The following is a 16355-nucleotide window of genomic DNA, read 5'->3' as shown; positions in this document are numbered from 1 at the left end:
TTCTAAATAGTATTCTCTCCGTCTCAATTTATATGATTCATTTCGAGATTCAAACAAGTTTATTTTTTATCTTTAATTTTGTAATTATCTTTTAAATATTTTGGATTATCAATTATTATAATTTATAATACCTTTTACGTCGTTTACAAATATATAAATTTTATTTTTAAAAAAAATAAAAATTTCATGTGCAAATTCCCATTCCGAATCAAGCCAAATAGTATAAGGAAAGAGTAGAGCAGCCTATTGCTGACTAAGCAAATCTTGGACAATAACTGACGTTTGATATTTTTTTAAAAAGACCGAAACTTTTACTTATACTTTTCCTTTTTTTTTAAATTCATCCTATCTGTGAAGATGAACACAACCAAAAAGTGCAGCTGTACTTTTATATATGATGAGATGATTCAACTTCACAACTAAAATCAAAGCATATATTTTTGAGAAATTGAACTTACTTTAATTAACTATAAGGTTAAGGTTAATTAGATGGAGAGGCCAGAAAGAACAGAAGTTGGATTTACAACCACTGATCCTTTGCTTTCTACTGGTGGTGATACTCCGGCGTCGGCCACACTCGCCGTCGTATTCAGCACCTTGGTTGCCGTCTCCGGCTCCTTTGTTTTTGGTTCTGCTGTAAGTTCATTTTTGCTTTCGACTTTAATTTGGAAGAAAATGGTATTATAGAATTTGCTTTTTAGTATCCATTTGTAATTGGAAGTGTAAAAGAAACACACTTAAAATGATGGAGGTTTAATGTGCTGAATTGAATAATTAAGTATTTCTCCTTTGAGTCACGCTAGAGGATAACTGAGAATACTATTGATCCCGTCTCTAGGTAGGGAAAAGGAAAAAGAAAGTTCATTAACATTTAAGAATACAATTATAAGAAGTTTAAAGATAAAAAAGGTTGGGAAGTATTTTTAAAATTATGTTTTTGAACAAATTAAAAAGCAACACACTTGAGTCAGTGTAATAGGATTTATCAAATGTAAATTTGTAACACTGTTTTGGATGGAAGGGTCCACTCTTCCACTGGTTCTACTCATAAATTGTTCTTGGTTTTTATACCCCTAGATTTTCTTTCGGTATAATTATGAACCCCTGAAGTTTTTCAGTATTACACCATGCCTGTGAAGTTTTTAATATGCAAGAAGATTAAGGTTTTATAGTTTCACTGTTGTCCATTAATATGTTGTCTGTTGTTTATTCATATGCAGGTGGGATTTTCTTCACCCGCTCAGAATGGGATAATAAAGGATCTTGACCTCTCTGTGGCAGAGGTCAGTTCTAACATTATCCGAAAAGGAAATTGTGTGTGTGTATACATATGTGCTCTCGAGACAATATTTTTTGTTTGCTTACCAAATACTTAAATGAATTTATGGTCTTGTATGTATTCTTTTACAATTTCAGTACTCTGTATTTGGTTCAATATGGACAATTGGAGCGATGATAGGTGCTGTAATGAGTGGGAAACTAGCAGATCTTTTCGCCCGGAGAGGTGTAAGTTTTCAGTTTGTTGGTAAAACATCTTCACTAAGTTTAGTACATTCTAATTATTCATGTCTAATCATGCAGGCAATGGGCTTCTCTGAGTTGTTTTGTCTTTTGGGATGGCTTGCAATTATTTTTGGCAAGGTGTATATTCATCTTAACCTTCGTTTCCACTTTTATGATATAGTTGTTATGTCTAGATCAATTTTATTTTTATATTGTTTGTGATCATCAACAGAATGCTTTGTGGCTTGACATTGGGAGGTTGTTAATGGGATATGGAGTTGGCATTATTTCTTATGTGGTAAATATTTACACTGAGCGTTATTGAACAAGTTTAATCTATCTTACATTACAAATGACTCTGCTGTTGTTTTCCACGCATAGGTACCTGTATATATAGCGGAAATAACACCTAAGAATCTCCGAGGCGCATTCACAACTGTTAATCAGGTAATCCAATAATTCTGGTTTTCATTTTTCGATTATGCTGGCAGCTGATCAACTTTGTATGCTTTTGATGCTTCAGTTAATGATATGCTGTGGAGTATCACTTATGTATGTAGTTGGAGTAATCATCAACTGGCGTCTATTGGCTGTTATTGGTAAATTTCTTTTCTTTCTTTTTCCCTTTGAAAGCCACTTGCTAAGGACATGTTTATTGATCCAAAGTAAAAACATAATCCAGGAGCTATTCCCTGTATAATACAGCTTTTGGGCCTGTTTTTCATACCGGAGTCTCCGAGATGGCTGGTAAGATTGTATAACTTAATCAAAGTATTTTCACAATCAGGTTCTGATGTATTCAGAATGATAAAAATTGCATTTCATTTACAAGAAACTGAAGTTGAAGCTGGTCGGTGATGTTTTTGTTGACAGGCTAAGGCTGGCCAGTGGAAAGAGTGTGAAGCTTCTCTTCAGCGCCTTAGGGGGAAGGACGCCAATATATCAGAAGAAGCTGCTGAAATAAAAGTAAATTCCTGACTTTCCATGAGTGAAAGCATTGTACTATCTCTTTTATTTTGATTTCCATTACCATATTTGTATGATTGGTAAGATAAATAATGCTTAATTTGTATCATCACTTGCAGGAGTACACAGAAACACTTCAGAAACTTTCTGAGGCTAAGCTAATTGATTTGTTCCACAAGAAATATGCACATTCTCTTATAGTAAGACAGCCTTTAGTTTTCTCTGACGGAACAACTGATCTTTTATCCTGTGCGATTAATAATGTTGTTATGCTTGTCTGTTAATTCATCTAGGTTGGAGTGGGATTAATGGTATTGCAACAATTTGGAGGGGTCAATGCTATTGCATATTATGCAAGTTCAATTTTTGAGTCAGCTGGTATGTAATGTTCCTATAAGATTGGTGTTTCATTGGTTGCTTGTTAATAAAAGATAAAAAATGAAATCTCAGTATCTGAATCGCAAAATATATCAGGTTTCTCTGGTAGGATTGGTTCAATTGCAATGGTAGTTGTACAGGTAAATAATCTCAACGTGCTAAATCAATTATGAGTTTGCTCCATCAGATTTTGAGTGTTTTGGTGATCTGCAGATCCCAATGCAAGTTTTAGGAGTACTCTTGATGGATAAATCAGGAAGGCGTCCACTACTTATGGTAAACTTTAATTACTAGAAATCCTTTTCATTGATGTTAGTTTTTTTTCAGTATAACGATTAAATGCTATTATGGTTTTCTTCAGGTATCTGCTGCAGGGACATGCTTGGGCTGTTTCCTTCTAGGATCATCATTCTTACTACAGGTTTTACATTTGAAATCCATAGACCATATCTTACTAGTGTTTTGCGTCCAATTCATTTTCTGATAAAATGTAGTTCTTCACAGGATCTTCAACTTTGGAAGTCTAGCCCCTTTTTGGCACTTGTTGGCATACTGGTAATGCAATTTCATTCTTTCATACGCTTAGCCTGGATGATTCTGTATGTAACACTATTTGGACTCTGCTATTTTCGATTATCTTCATTATTCCAAATCATTCAATCAACTATGCTTGTATAGCAAAGTAGTTGAGGTTAACAATGAAATATACTGGTATGCAATTTTCATTCTTTTATGCGATCATGCTGGATCCTTCTTTACGTAATATCATTACATCTGCTGGGAAATAAGTCTAACTTTACCTCAACCCTAACATGTGCTGGCCAGCTATATGAACCAGGCTCATTTCATCCGAATACTAAAGATTACTTCTTTAATTTTTTTGATTATATAGTGGCAGACAAGTCTCTAACTAGACAAAACCGTAGTTCTACTTCTTTGAGATTTAAGTAGTAAAGTGTTTCTCAAAGTCTACTTTGATCCATAGAGGAAGTTAATGAACAGAGGATTAATGTTGTGAATCAAATATGTCATAACTGCTGCCAGGTCTTTACTGGATCTTTCTCATTAGGCATGGGAGGTATACCGTGGGTAATTATGTCTGAGGTTTGTAGCTCTCAAACTTACCTAATTAATTATGAATACTACTATTACCAAAATCAAGTTATAACTTAAGCTTACTGTTTGTATCTCAGATATTCCCCATAAATGTCAAAGGTTTAGCTGGAAGCCTAGTGACAGTAATCAACTGGTTCGGTTCTTGGATCGTCTCATATTCGTTCAACTTTCTTATGCTATGGAGTTCTGAAGGTACTGCCTTGTCCATCAATATCCATTACTCCAATCCCGATATTGGACGTTTCATGTCGTCACAGTAGTGTGCTAATACCAAATTTGTTGCTGAAAGTGTTATGTTTATTGGTGTTTCAGGAACATTCTTCATATTTTCAGCAGTATGTGGTGTAACTGTTATGTTTGTGGCAAAGCTGGTTCCAGAGACCAAAGGGCGTACCTTGGAAGAAATACAATCCTCCTTTACATGACCAATGAATTTGGGTTATTTGCCAAAAATACTGACTAAATAATGACAAATTGTATGGACAAACACTATTTGCCAAATTTTACTTGAGAAATATATGGCCAAATGGGTCCATAGTTTGGGTGTGTGCATGCTTATTGCATGTACTCATCAAATCACACCAAATAGAATCACTTTGTAGATGATAAGCTATAAAGAGGAGAGAGCCTACCCTATTTATATATAATTATAGATTGAGTAGCACTTCAATCATATACAGCTAGAAATAAGATAGCTAACCTTCTCGATCTCAATTACCATTACCATGCATCGACAATCAACCATTCAAATCGATATTCAGACACCCCCACTACTAGCACCGCCTGGCTGTAGAGGTGGCAAAGTCCTAGCAGGTGCATCAAACCTAGCGAACCTAATTTTACCAACAGGAACCGTGCTAACTTTCCAAACTCTTTCACTGACGGAGTTATCACTCACAAGTACCTCACCGTAGGCCTGTTTCTTCTCCTCCTTCACGGACAGTTTCATCGATGAGAAAGGAAAAATACACTATGGAATCGCGTATCCGAGAGGCTTCTAACTATGAGCAAGGACGCATTGAAGGAATATTTAAGAAGCTATAGTCTTAAGAGAATGGACTTTATTCGTGCCCTTGTATCACTGATCAATGGTCTTCTTGACGTTTGCAATAGGTGATGCAAACGTACAAGATTGTTATTCTCCCAAACCTAACCCCAACATATATGGAAGCTTTGTTCATGAATTTACCGCACTTTTTTCTTTACTATTTTTCCTACTACTCGTAGGGGAATTGGCTATGCCGATTGCCATTACACCTAGAGAACCTCCCAATTATGTGCATGCCTCTTCTTCCTAAAACTAATCCAAATCCAACTTAAGAAAAAAAAGACGCAAATCCATAGTAATTGAATTGTTCAAAGTTCAACAAGGATGTTTGGATTTATTTTTTCTTCATATTTGTACTTTCCTTTAATAAAGTTTGATATTTTTTAGGATATAAATTACCCTACTTACAAAGTTATATTTATGATTTTACAAAGAATAAAATATGTTCCTGAACATTGTTCTTAATAATTAGGGTGCATGCATTATCTCGTTAATATTAAATAGAAGAACTATTAATTAGTAGAGATTTCGATGTATATCTATCAGATCCTAATTGTCTGATGCCCATGCACACATTAAATGTGGTTTATTTCCATATATGTCTATAAATAAAAACTTTTCTTATTTTATTAATTAATTAAATACTAGAGTATTTCCTATATACACTAAAATAAAATTATATGATTCGACTAGCCCATTCAAGTATAGGAGGCCAGGTTGGGTTGTGCACATTTTCATGGAAGATCACCCATTCAAGTCAGTCTATTTGTCTTTCTCCTAATGGTTTCACCAGAATCATTGAATGTTGTCTCCCAATTCTCTCTCTTATACTTTAGTAAAATCTCTCAATGTTTTCGACTTCTTTTAATTTTCTAGGATATTGTTAGATGCACAAATTGCACTCTATTTAGTCCTATTTAATTCACTTCGCTAATGATTCTTATAGAATATATGATGACCATACTAGATCGTACATAACATAGATCAATCAGTTTAATAAATATTAATTAGTTCAAAATTGTATCCAAACTTAATATATTTATTTAAAATCATTTATTTGCCTTGACTTTAGAAGAAGAAGATAAAGATAACTCTTGAGGCGTATAATGTATACATAATTGGAGTAATAATTAGCGGCTCGATGAGCCATACTAGAGGTGACGAAAGGGGAAGTGGATATATAGGGAGGAACTAAAATAGAGGCACACCGTATACACAAAGACACCTATTTTATTCCATATTATATATACTAATAATCATATAGTTCAAGCATATTATTAAACACCCAGCAAGTAGAGGTGGTACAACTAAACTTCTATTTTTGTTGCACTTTTTCGGTGGCATACGTAGGATTTTTTTTTAAGTGGTGTCAATATTTATAAATAAATAAATAATAATTAATCGATATAAAAATATTATATTAATATAAAAACTATTTAAAGCATACTAATACAACATATATTAGATAAATTACTACAACTCTCCTCGACGAGTTTTCATATTTTGAAATGTATTCATATTAGTCTCATTGGAGATAGTACTAAATATTTCTTTTTCTATATAAGGCATCAAAAAATCATATCCATTCAATTTCGTAAATCAGTCTTAATCAACTTCATCGCCGAAAAAACTTTCTCATCTGTAGCAGTAGCCACCGATACATTTAAATAAATTAGATAACTCTAAACAATTTCAAGAAATAATTAAATCTATAAAAAGTTGATGAATATTCAACAAATTCCAACTAAAACTACAAAGATGGAAGATAAAAAGAAAAGTGAACTTACAATTAAAAAAAAGTCGCATAGCATCAAGCCTTCAACACAACATCACTTGCAATTTGCAAACTTGGAGATTTCTTTTCAACTAAGGTTTTATTTTATAACTTATTATTGTGTCCGATTCCAATTTGAACAAGTAATGAAATTTCTATAACAGAGAATAAGTTGTATTCTAGTTCAATTGGTTTATTTTAAGCTAATGGTTGGAGGTTCGAATTTTTCTGATGAACTTTTCACAAAACGCCCCAAAAATAAAAAGAAAAATCGGCGTTACTGGGATTCAAACTTGTGCTCGCTGAAGGGAATAATCGTTTCACTCGTTGTGCAAACCAACAAACCAAAATGTCCTTAATAATATTTGTATTTCTTTTTATATTTTTTTTCAGATTTTTGTATATGTATATATACTAAAAAAAATTAACGAAACAGTGTCGGTTGACACCCCTTGATATAAGGTGGGTCCGCCCTTGAGTCACTTCTATATTCCCTTTCCGAAATAGGAGTGTTATTAATTTCTGGGTAATACATCAATATTTAGAGGCGAACTCAGAATTTAAAGATTTGAGTGCGTCAATATCAATATTATCTTAATTTAGGCATGGTCACTAACGACTCAAATATGAGCTTGAGTGATCAATATCAATATTATCTTAATTTAGGCATGGTCGCGTCACTAATGAGTGAAATAGGGTTCTAGTTGAATTCGAACCCTGATCTAGCGAATAGTTTCTTTGTCTTGTACCAGCGGCACAAGGGCATACATATGCTCCTCATGGTACACTGTTATTATATCCTACTTTCTGTTTATTTCCCAAAATAAATATATATATAAAATTCAAATATAACAGATGCACGCACGTACATCCCATCAAATAATATGAATCCGCCTCTCCCTATCTTATTATTCGCCAAGGATGAAAAAAATAAGTAAATTGCATGAGGAGGGAAAATGGGACCCAAAAGAGAACCGAATGGTAACTTCCCCATCCAGATCCAGCTCATTTCTTCGCTTTGCTGGCCCTTTTTCCGCCACATTTTATTATCCGAAATCAGTTAATAATATCATACATTTATATGTAAATCTTTTGTCATAATTTTTCTTCTTTCTTTTTTCCCTTAATGTTATCTGCCATTTGTTATGTTTCTGATTATTTAAATTGAGTTTCTTTCGAAAATAATTTATCTATTTTCAAAAGATAATGATAAGATCTACCTATCCTTCAATTCTGAATCATATCTATGGGATTATTATTATTATTATTGACAAAAGAAATAAAACCAAGTTTTCCTTTTTAAGGGGAATCTTTTACGCAGTCGATAGATTATTCGAATCTAGGAGGATTCGTTTTCAAAAATGGGGAATGTACACATGCAATTTGTAGTAATCGTCCTTCTGTTTTAAAAAGAATGACTTGGTTTTCTTTTTAGTCTGTTTCAAAATAAATGACCACTTTTCTTTTTTGACCACATTTTAATTTTAATTTTTCACGTGGCATATTTAAGACTACAAAATTAAAGAACATTTTGGTACATTGAATATAACTTTTAGAACCACAAGATTAAAAAGTATTCTTTCTTTTCTTAAACTCCGTTCCAAGTCAAATTATGTCATTCTTTTTTAAACGGATGTAGTATATATTACTCCCTCTATTCCATTTTATATGTCATCTGTCATCTCTTTATATAAATAGTTGGACCACAATACTTGTCATTTTATAAAATTTATACATAAATTATCATATTTTGCCTATTATACCCTTGATAGAATAGTTAATTAATCTTGTCATTTATTAATAAAATTGACTTAAGAAAACATTAAATAAGGGTAGAAGGATAAAGTTATAACATTTCTTAATGCAAGTGCAAAGTAAAAAGGTGACATATAAAATGAGACGGAGAGAGTATAATAATAATAATATTCATAGAGTATTACAAAAATATGGTACCATTGTGGATGTGGATAATAATTCCTGCAAATTGTAGTCTCCACCTAAATTTACAATTATTTTCGAAATAACCTTTAAAAAGGTTCCTAATTTGTTTGTACTAGTTAATTAAGTACATACTAAGTAATATATTATCAATAAGTTTCCTTTCTCTAATTGGTTCACAGTCTCTGTGGCTATGTGGATTCCTTAACATCAATAATTTGTTAGGTGAGATTTTTTACAAAATTATTTATTTGGAGTCTCTCAAAAGGACGGACATTATTTGCAATCGTCACTCCCAACAGTAATGGTGCTAAGAATTCTGACAACTACTAAACAACATTAAATTTTATTTTTATAAAAAAAATTGTCATACACCTAATAGGCTAATAATAATATTTGGAGTTTAATATCATTTTATTATTATGAAAAAAAAAACTATTCAAAATTCTTTTTTTCTTATTTCTTAATGTTATAAAAATATTTTCCGTGGAAACCTAACTTGTAAAATGAAAAGTTTTATACCTAGTAAACTTAAATAACAAATGCTAGCTTCGTCACACAGGGAAAATCTTTAAATGATGAAAAAATATAGTATATTATTTTAATTTATATGAATGATTTATTAAACTATCGAAAATATTTTTTCAAAATCTCTACGCTTATTACTGTTCATTTTAGAAATTTTATTTTTTATTAAGTTGGCTACTGTATTTTTAAAAAATTATTAATATATATAATAAAAATGTTATAAAGAGATAAATATAAGATAAAAGGCTATATAAAAAATGTTGTGAAAGAGAGGTCATCTTTTTTAGATAATATTTTATAGGAAAATACGCAAATTTCTATGGCAGGAATTGGTGCAGACAATAAAAGGAAAATAGTGGGCTAATATAATAATAAATTAAACAAGTTCCGAGTATCCATGCCATTACCCTGCCCCAAAAATGTTCTTCCATATATAGACAGCCTTCTCTTTAGCCATATCTATACTATGCGGACCTCATCTTCTTTCTATTTTCTCATTTTATCCTCATTACTATCTCCATTTTATTTTATTTTATTTGGTCTCTATATTAAAAATAAATAAAATATTTGGAGTATAAGTTTAATGACGTAACATATGTATGAGATGGATATGAAAGTAAGACTTCATATGAATGTCATCTTAAAGAAAGAAGTTTCAAGTATTTTGTGTTTGTTATTAAAGAAAAAATTTGATAAGGATGTCACTCAAAGTATTAGTGCAAGCAAAATAAATAAAAAATTGTATCTGGAGTCTTGTGCGGTAAGAAGGTGCCACTAAAATATAAAAAAAAATATATAGAATGGTAGTTAGACCAACTACATTTTGTGAGACATAACGTTGACTAGTAAAAAATATTCACATTCAAGAGTTGAAAGTTGCAAAATTAAGGATGTGTGCATGATACTAGGAGATATAGAACGAAAAATGAGTTCATATTTGGAATAAAGTGGGAGTGACTTAACAATGAAGGACAAAATGCGAAAAGCAAGACTGAAATGATTCAGACATATGCAGAGGAAATGTTTGAATGTCCTAGTGTAGATGTGTAAGAGACTAGCTATAGACGATTGCAGATGAGATAAAATTAGAGTATCTTTTCTTAAATCGAGAGACTATTGAAATAGCTCTCTCTACCTTTGAAGTACAGATAAAATTTATGTACACCCTATTCTCTTCAAATTCTTAATTTATGTATGCATATATTAAAAGTAGACTAGGTCATGAAACACATGGAAACTTATGGGAATTTAAAGTATAAGTTATGAGTAGAGCTGTCAATATGGGTTAGGCCTGTTGGGCCGGCCTGGCCTAACTCGGGATTTAATAGGGCTGGGCTAAAAATTTTGTAGCCCATTTAAAAAAAGGGCTTTTTAGCCCGGCCTGAATAAGCCTGCTGATTTGTAGGGCTTGAGAAATAATAGGTAGGGCCGGCCCGTGGGCTAATACAAATTAATTAAAAAATATAATATAATATTAAAATTTAAAATTAAAGAGATCCAAACTCAAAATCTATTTAAAGTTTTTTAGGAAATCACTAAGTATAGAAGTTGCATCCACAATGAAAATGTCCAAACACTTGTTGCTACTCGAAACTAGTTACATGGTTTTTCTCAAACTGGTAATATATTTTTGTGTACATTTAAATATTATAATTCTCAATTTAGTTATTTTTTAATTATTTAACTAATTGAAACCGCATATAAATTACATATGAAAATGAAGATGTTAAGACAACCTTCCCACAAGTTGATTCAGATATGCTTGATGAAGATGATCATGAAGTGTTAGATACGCCATAAGTTTCATGATTTTATCAGGAGTTTATTGTTTACATTTTTATGGTTGGAATATTGTCATGTTTTTTGTGTTTTATTGTGATCATTGCAAAACAGTTAGGTTAATATTTCTATTTAGATATTTATACTTTTACTTGAAAAAAAACTTAATAAATATTATAAAGATAATTTTATTTGTGGATTTTGATTAACAAGTAGTAACATTAACACCATGTAATATTGTTTTGTCGATATTTATGATAATATTTTTAAATTATAATTTATAATTTAATTTAATAATTATAAAAAATATATAACTTTTAAAAAATTGGGCTGGCCCGGCAAGCCTGTAGCCCACGTACTTGTGGGTTGGGCCGACCGTTTTCTGGCCCACACGAAAAATGGGCTAGTCTGACCTGACCCATAAAATATCAAAGCCTGTATGAATTAGCTCGAATGGGATGGGCTAGCCCATATTGACCGCTCTAGTTATGAGGTTAAAAGATATGTGGTATAGGGATAATTATTGTCATAAAAAAAGTTTCACATCCTCTTATTTATACCTAGTTATACATAAAAAGATTCATTATAAAAAATATTCTCATCTTGAATTACATACTCTATTCTTTTAGGAAAAAAAATCTCAAAGCCCTTATATATATATCCAAATCTTCCAAGCTAAGCCTCAAAAGCATACTATTATATGATGACGAGCTTTTGCAGTGAAAAAGTCCATCCTTTCTTGTGTTTATCAAATTCCAAACACAATGGAACACTTCTAGACTCTTCTCTCCCCCGCCTAAATATTTTCACCGCCGCTTCAATCGACAGCGACAACTTTGACCCTCAAAACACAACCAATTACTCCATGACACCGCCAGCCGCCGCAGCGAAAAAGGATCCCGGCGGAATTGGGTTCTTAGACGAAGTTGGAGGGAGTGTTGATGGATTAATGTCTTGTACAGAGAGTCTCGGTTTCGAGAGCTCCGATGAGAGGACAGTAGATGATCAAATTGAGGATCTAGGTTATCGTGACGAATTAGCTTTGTTGTCTAGGAAATCAAATTGTAGCAATAATAATACGGCTAGTACTAATTCAAGGTGCTGGCAAAGAAGTAATTTGGGGGAGAAGAAAGAAAAGAAGGAGTTTCCACCGCCATTATCGTCATTAAGTCAAGATGGAAAGCCCAACTTCTTCATGCGTGCGGTGAGGAAAGATGGACGGTTAGAATTGACAGAGGTGAAAATTGATCGGCCCAAAACTTTCCGTGCTTCCCGCCAAGATGGACGGTTGAGATTGCATCTAATTCGCGATCTCGAAGAAGAAGAAGAAGAAGATTTTGCCGTGGAAACAGAGGAAGACGTAGAGGAAGAAGAAGAAGAAGATATTGAAGAGTGGAGGTTTCCGGTGACGGGAAGTGGAATTGGAGATAGTCATCGGAGATGTTACGGCGACCATGGTAATAACCACCACCATCACGACCGTAATTTACATTTGTGGAGGCAACGGTGTGTGACAACTAGGTGAATGTGAATCTGTTTTTCGTTCAACTACGTACTCTGCCATTTGCAAGGGAATCTAAAAAAAAATAAAACTGAAAAACTGAGGACCCAATGAAGTTGGAATTAAGAATCTGCAGCGGCAGCCACTGAAATTAAGAACCTTGAATTGCGCTAGCAGTTGGAAAAAAGCATCGGGATTCTGTTTTGCAACAGAGCAGTATCGGCGCAGAGAGAGAGAAGAGAAGAATCAGTTACCTAAATTTCTGAAATGAATACAGTATAAAAAAAATCAAGAATTATTTTTAGTTATCTTGTCATTTCATTAATGGTAAATAGAATAAAAAAATTTAAAATTAAATTTATTTCTAATTATAATAAGGTAGTACTTAATATTTTTTATGAAATGAACTACCCAGAAAAATATCATTCATACGGAAGCACCATATGAGATGGTTCTGGCGGCGATGATTTAAAAAAAATAAAATTATTTACTTGATTTGCACACCCTTATCAGATAAGCAAAATAATAAAATAGGGCAGTGTCAATCCTTACGCAAGGGGATTCGAGATTAAATTAAAGGAGAGAATAGTATATGATGATTGGTCGAAATATGACATTATAGTCACTATAGCTTAGTTATTGTGATTAAGTTAGTTTGATATCTTATCGACTCTAAAGTTAGAATTTTAGTTTGATAGTTTATGATTTTTAGAATAATAATTTTAAGTGGTAATTATTATATGCCTTAAACTCAATAATTATAGCAGCAGTATATAATTTATAGAAAAACTGAGTGATATCCTTTATTTAACTTGAAAATCTGACTCCTAAATATTAAGTGTAGTAATAAGACTCCCAACTATTTTTAAAAAAAATAATATTTTGTCTTGTAATATTTTTTTTAATATTTTATTGATAGAAAAGCCTAAGTTGAGTGATTTTATAGATAGAAAAAAAATCTAAGTTGAGTGATTTTATTGATACAAAATAAAATTTACTTAGATAAATTTTTAAAGTTGAGTAACCTTTTGAGATATTAACTCTACCTTGTGTGTTTTATTTGGGCACGAACAATGCGTGATAGAAGAATCAATAAGAAGAAGATATGATAAAATCTTGGTTTATGAAGGAAAAGGACTTGGCAAAACTGATAATGAAGTGGTAAATATGTAATCATATGATTTGTGGTAGATGAAGGATTGGACAGATGTATAATTGCAGTTGAAGTTGGGCAGGAAATCAGAGATGAGGCCAATAATGACACAAATTATGGACAACTGTGTGGGGACTAAGAAAAATACATCTCCAAAATTAATTGAAAAAGACGTAACGTAACGTAAACATGGAAATGGCACTTAATAATTACACTTCCCAGCATAATAAAAAAATATATACTCCTATGCTGTTTTTTATTCAAGAAATACATGTTTTGATGTATTTCTATTTTTCTGTTCTATTTTATATAGACAGAGAAGAGCCATGATTAGAACGATCAATGATTAAAATGAGTTCTAGAATCATTTAATTTTCTTTCTCATCTAAAAAGGTTAAATTGGATGATTGATTCGATGATGTCCTACAAATAGTTGCTTATTTTTAGAAAATAATTGAAAGTTTTAGTTAAGCTGACCACATCCTTCTACGCTTGCTCCTCTTTAAGTTTCTCCACTATACTATTCAAGTTTAAAACAAAAGTGAATTTAGAATCTAGATTTAAAGAATTAAATTTTTGCAACTAATTTTGTTGTACTATTAAACTTATGAGTTTATATCTAATATTTATTAAGATTTTAATATATTATCTATATATTTATATTTTGTATCGTAAAATTCTGGGTTCAAATGAAAATTATATTGTGTGTGGCCTCACAAATTTATTTCTTTTTTTATTTGGAATTAGTTTTGTTACATTTGTTTAATTATAATAATAGTGTAAAAGGTATTCATATCCTTCCTGCTCTAAATTTAACTCTCTCAAATTTAGACAATATAGGCCCCTCCCTTCCATTGTATGCAATGCATATTTTACTGTGTAATAATACTATAACAAATTCAATATAATCTTATAATCTTCTTGATATATAATATAATTATTTTAAGGGAAATTGTATATAATAGCAAACTATTAATTCAAATTAAATGTTATAAATATAGTTTGATTTAGTTATACCTCATAGCAAACTGTTGTTGTTTCACCTCTCTCCTGGTGAATCTCGCTCGACATTCTCGTTCTCTCCCTCACCTCTCTCGTTTTTATACAAACACAAGTGTATAAAGTGCGTTTGTGTTTGTATAAAGCGAGAAAAATTGTTTATATACATATATTTTCGTTCCCCTCTCCCAGATCTCGCTCTCTCACTCGCCTCTCTCACTTTATACAAAAACGCAAATTGTATAAAATACGTTTGTGTTTGTATAAAGCGAGAGAAAATTGTATATATACATATATATTCATTCCCTCTCTCCCCTCTCTCAGTTCTTGCTGGCCACACTCTCTCACTCGCCTCTCTCACTTTATACAAAAACGCAAATGTATAAAATGCGTGAATATTATATATATACATATATTTTTGTTCCCCTCTCTCCCCTCTCCTAGATCTCACTCGCCACTCTCCCAGATCTCGCTCGCTTACTCGACTCTCTCACTTTATACAATTGATCTTTTTGTATATGTATACAAAAACAGATTATACAACTGTTTTTTTTGTATATGTATAGCGAATTATACATATATATGTTTGCTATGGAGCGCAATTATGCAAACTTTGCTATAGCATACAAATATGAATTGTGTGTTTGCTATATGTGAAAGTTGCTCAAAAGCAAAAGAGATATTTCATAAATACTACCCCATATATGATCCTAATAACAAATATATTATTGAGTTTTCAAAATATAACAATTACTTTTTCCAGAAAGCAAAAAAATAATATAGAAGTTTGAGAACTGGAGATGGAGAAAAGAAGTGCAGAAGTTTTGAGCAAAAAATGAAAATGGGGAAGAGGATTATGACTTTCTTTTGCTGATTAAGAAATCACTTTTAAATTTTTAAAAAATAGTTATTACTGCTCAATAAAAGAAAAAAGGTACAAGTTTTTTAATAAGAATAAATAAAAAATATATTATTTCGATCCATTCACACGCTTAATATTTGTGAGATTCATATTTTTTGTCACATCCACAATTTATGTTTAATAGGTACACATTTTGTATATTTTAGCCTTTTAGGTATTCAATAAATACTAGTCTTGGTTAAGGTGTCTAAGTGAATTATGCAAATAACTATAAGGGGTCATCGATATTAATCATACATAATATTTTTTTAACGTGAGTATTCATATAATTTTATTTAAGTTCATTAATATAAGTATAATAATTCTTATAAATTTGCCACATTATCTTATGCTATTTATTTTATATAGTTTATACTTTAATATTACATCTCTTAAATCAATTTTGAGAATTGAGACCAAAGTTTTGGTCCAAACTTACTCAAAATCGGTCCAATTACCCTCCAGCCCGGCCCATATCCTAAACTCTCTCTTCTCCCAATTATAACCCACGCTTTTCCTCTCTCTTCTCCCTTCAACTCGTTCTTCCTCTCGTCTTCTCCGAGAAACGAACCAATCGTTTCAGAACCAGCGCGATCAGGGCGGCTTAATAGAATGGGTAGTATAAAGTCAAAATTTAGAAAAGAAAATTATATTTATTTAATTTCTTATATATATTTTACTTTAATAAATTCAAAAAAATTAATTAATTTGTACAAAATTATTTTGCACTCATGCCCTAATATACTCTTAACATCCACCTTTTGGCTCAAA

General features: G+C 31.7%; 2 protein-coding genes across 2 annotated transcripts; both read left to right on the top strand.

Annotated features, from left to right (window-relative positions):
* The first annotated feature begins 335 nt into the window (after positions 1-335).
* LOC102591971 (sugar transporter ERD6-like 5) lies at positions 336-4572 on the top strand. Its single transcript, XM_006361825.2, has 18 exons — positions 336-636; positions 1221-1283; positions 1417-1506; positions 1582-1641; positions 1736-1801; positions 1885-1950; positions 2027-2102; positions 2186-2250; positions 2377-2469; positions 2589-2669; positions 2763-2847; positions 2944-2987; positions 3061-3123; positions 3209-3268; positions 3352-3402; positions 3892-3951; positions 4041-4155; positions 4276-4572. Exons 1-18 carry the CDS (start codon positions 490-492, stop codon positions 4386-4388), a joined length of 1398 nt encoding a protein of 465 aa, XP_006361887.1. The 5' UTR covers positions 336-489; the 3' UTR covers positions 4389-4572.
* Positions 4573-11598: 7026 nt separating this feature from the next.
* Positions 11599-12637, top strand: LOC102591628 (uncharacterized). The gene has a single exon (XM_006361824.2). It carries the CDS (start codon positions 11731-11733, stop codon positions 12553-12555), a length of 825 nt encoding a protein of 274 aa, XP_006361886.1. The 5' UTR covers positions 11599-11730; the 3' UTR covers positions 12556-12637.
* The last annotated feature ends 3718 nt before the right edge of the window (positions 12638-16355 follow it).

Source organism: Solanum tuberosum, unplaced genomic scaffold (genome assembly GCF_000226075.1).
Source record: "Solanum tuberosum cultivar DM 1-3 516 R44 unplaced genomic scaffold, SolTub_3.0 scf00363, whole genome shotgun sequence".
NCBI classification, from domain to species: Eukaryota; Viridiplantae; Streptophyta; class Magnoliopsida; order Solanales; family Solanaceae; genus Solanum; species Solanum tuberosum.
This window is presented reverse-complemented; position numbering and strand designations above follow the sequence as displayed.

Coding starts and splice junctions, on each gene's coding strand:
- LOC102591971 (XM_006361825.2), top strand. CDS start 490: ATGGAGAGGCCAGAAAGAACAGAAGTTGGATTTACAACCACTGATCCT. Junction 1,507..1,581: donor ATCTTTTCGCCCGGAGAGGT/GTAAGTTTTCAG, acceptor CTAATCATGCAG/GCAATGGGCTTCTCTGAGTT. Junction 2,988..3,060: donor TTGCAATGGTAGTTGTACAG/GTAAATAATCTC, acceptor GGTGATCTGCAG/ATCCCAATGCAAGTTTTAGG.
- LOC102591628 (XM_006361824.2), top strand. CDS start 11,731: ATGATGACGAGCTTTTGCAGTGAAAAAGTCCATCCTTTCTTGTGTTTA.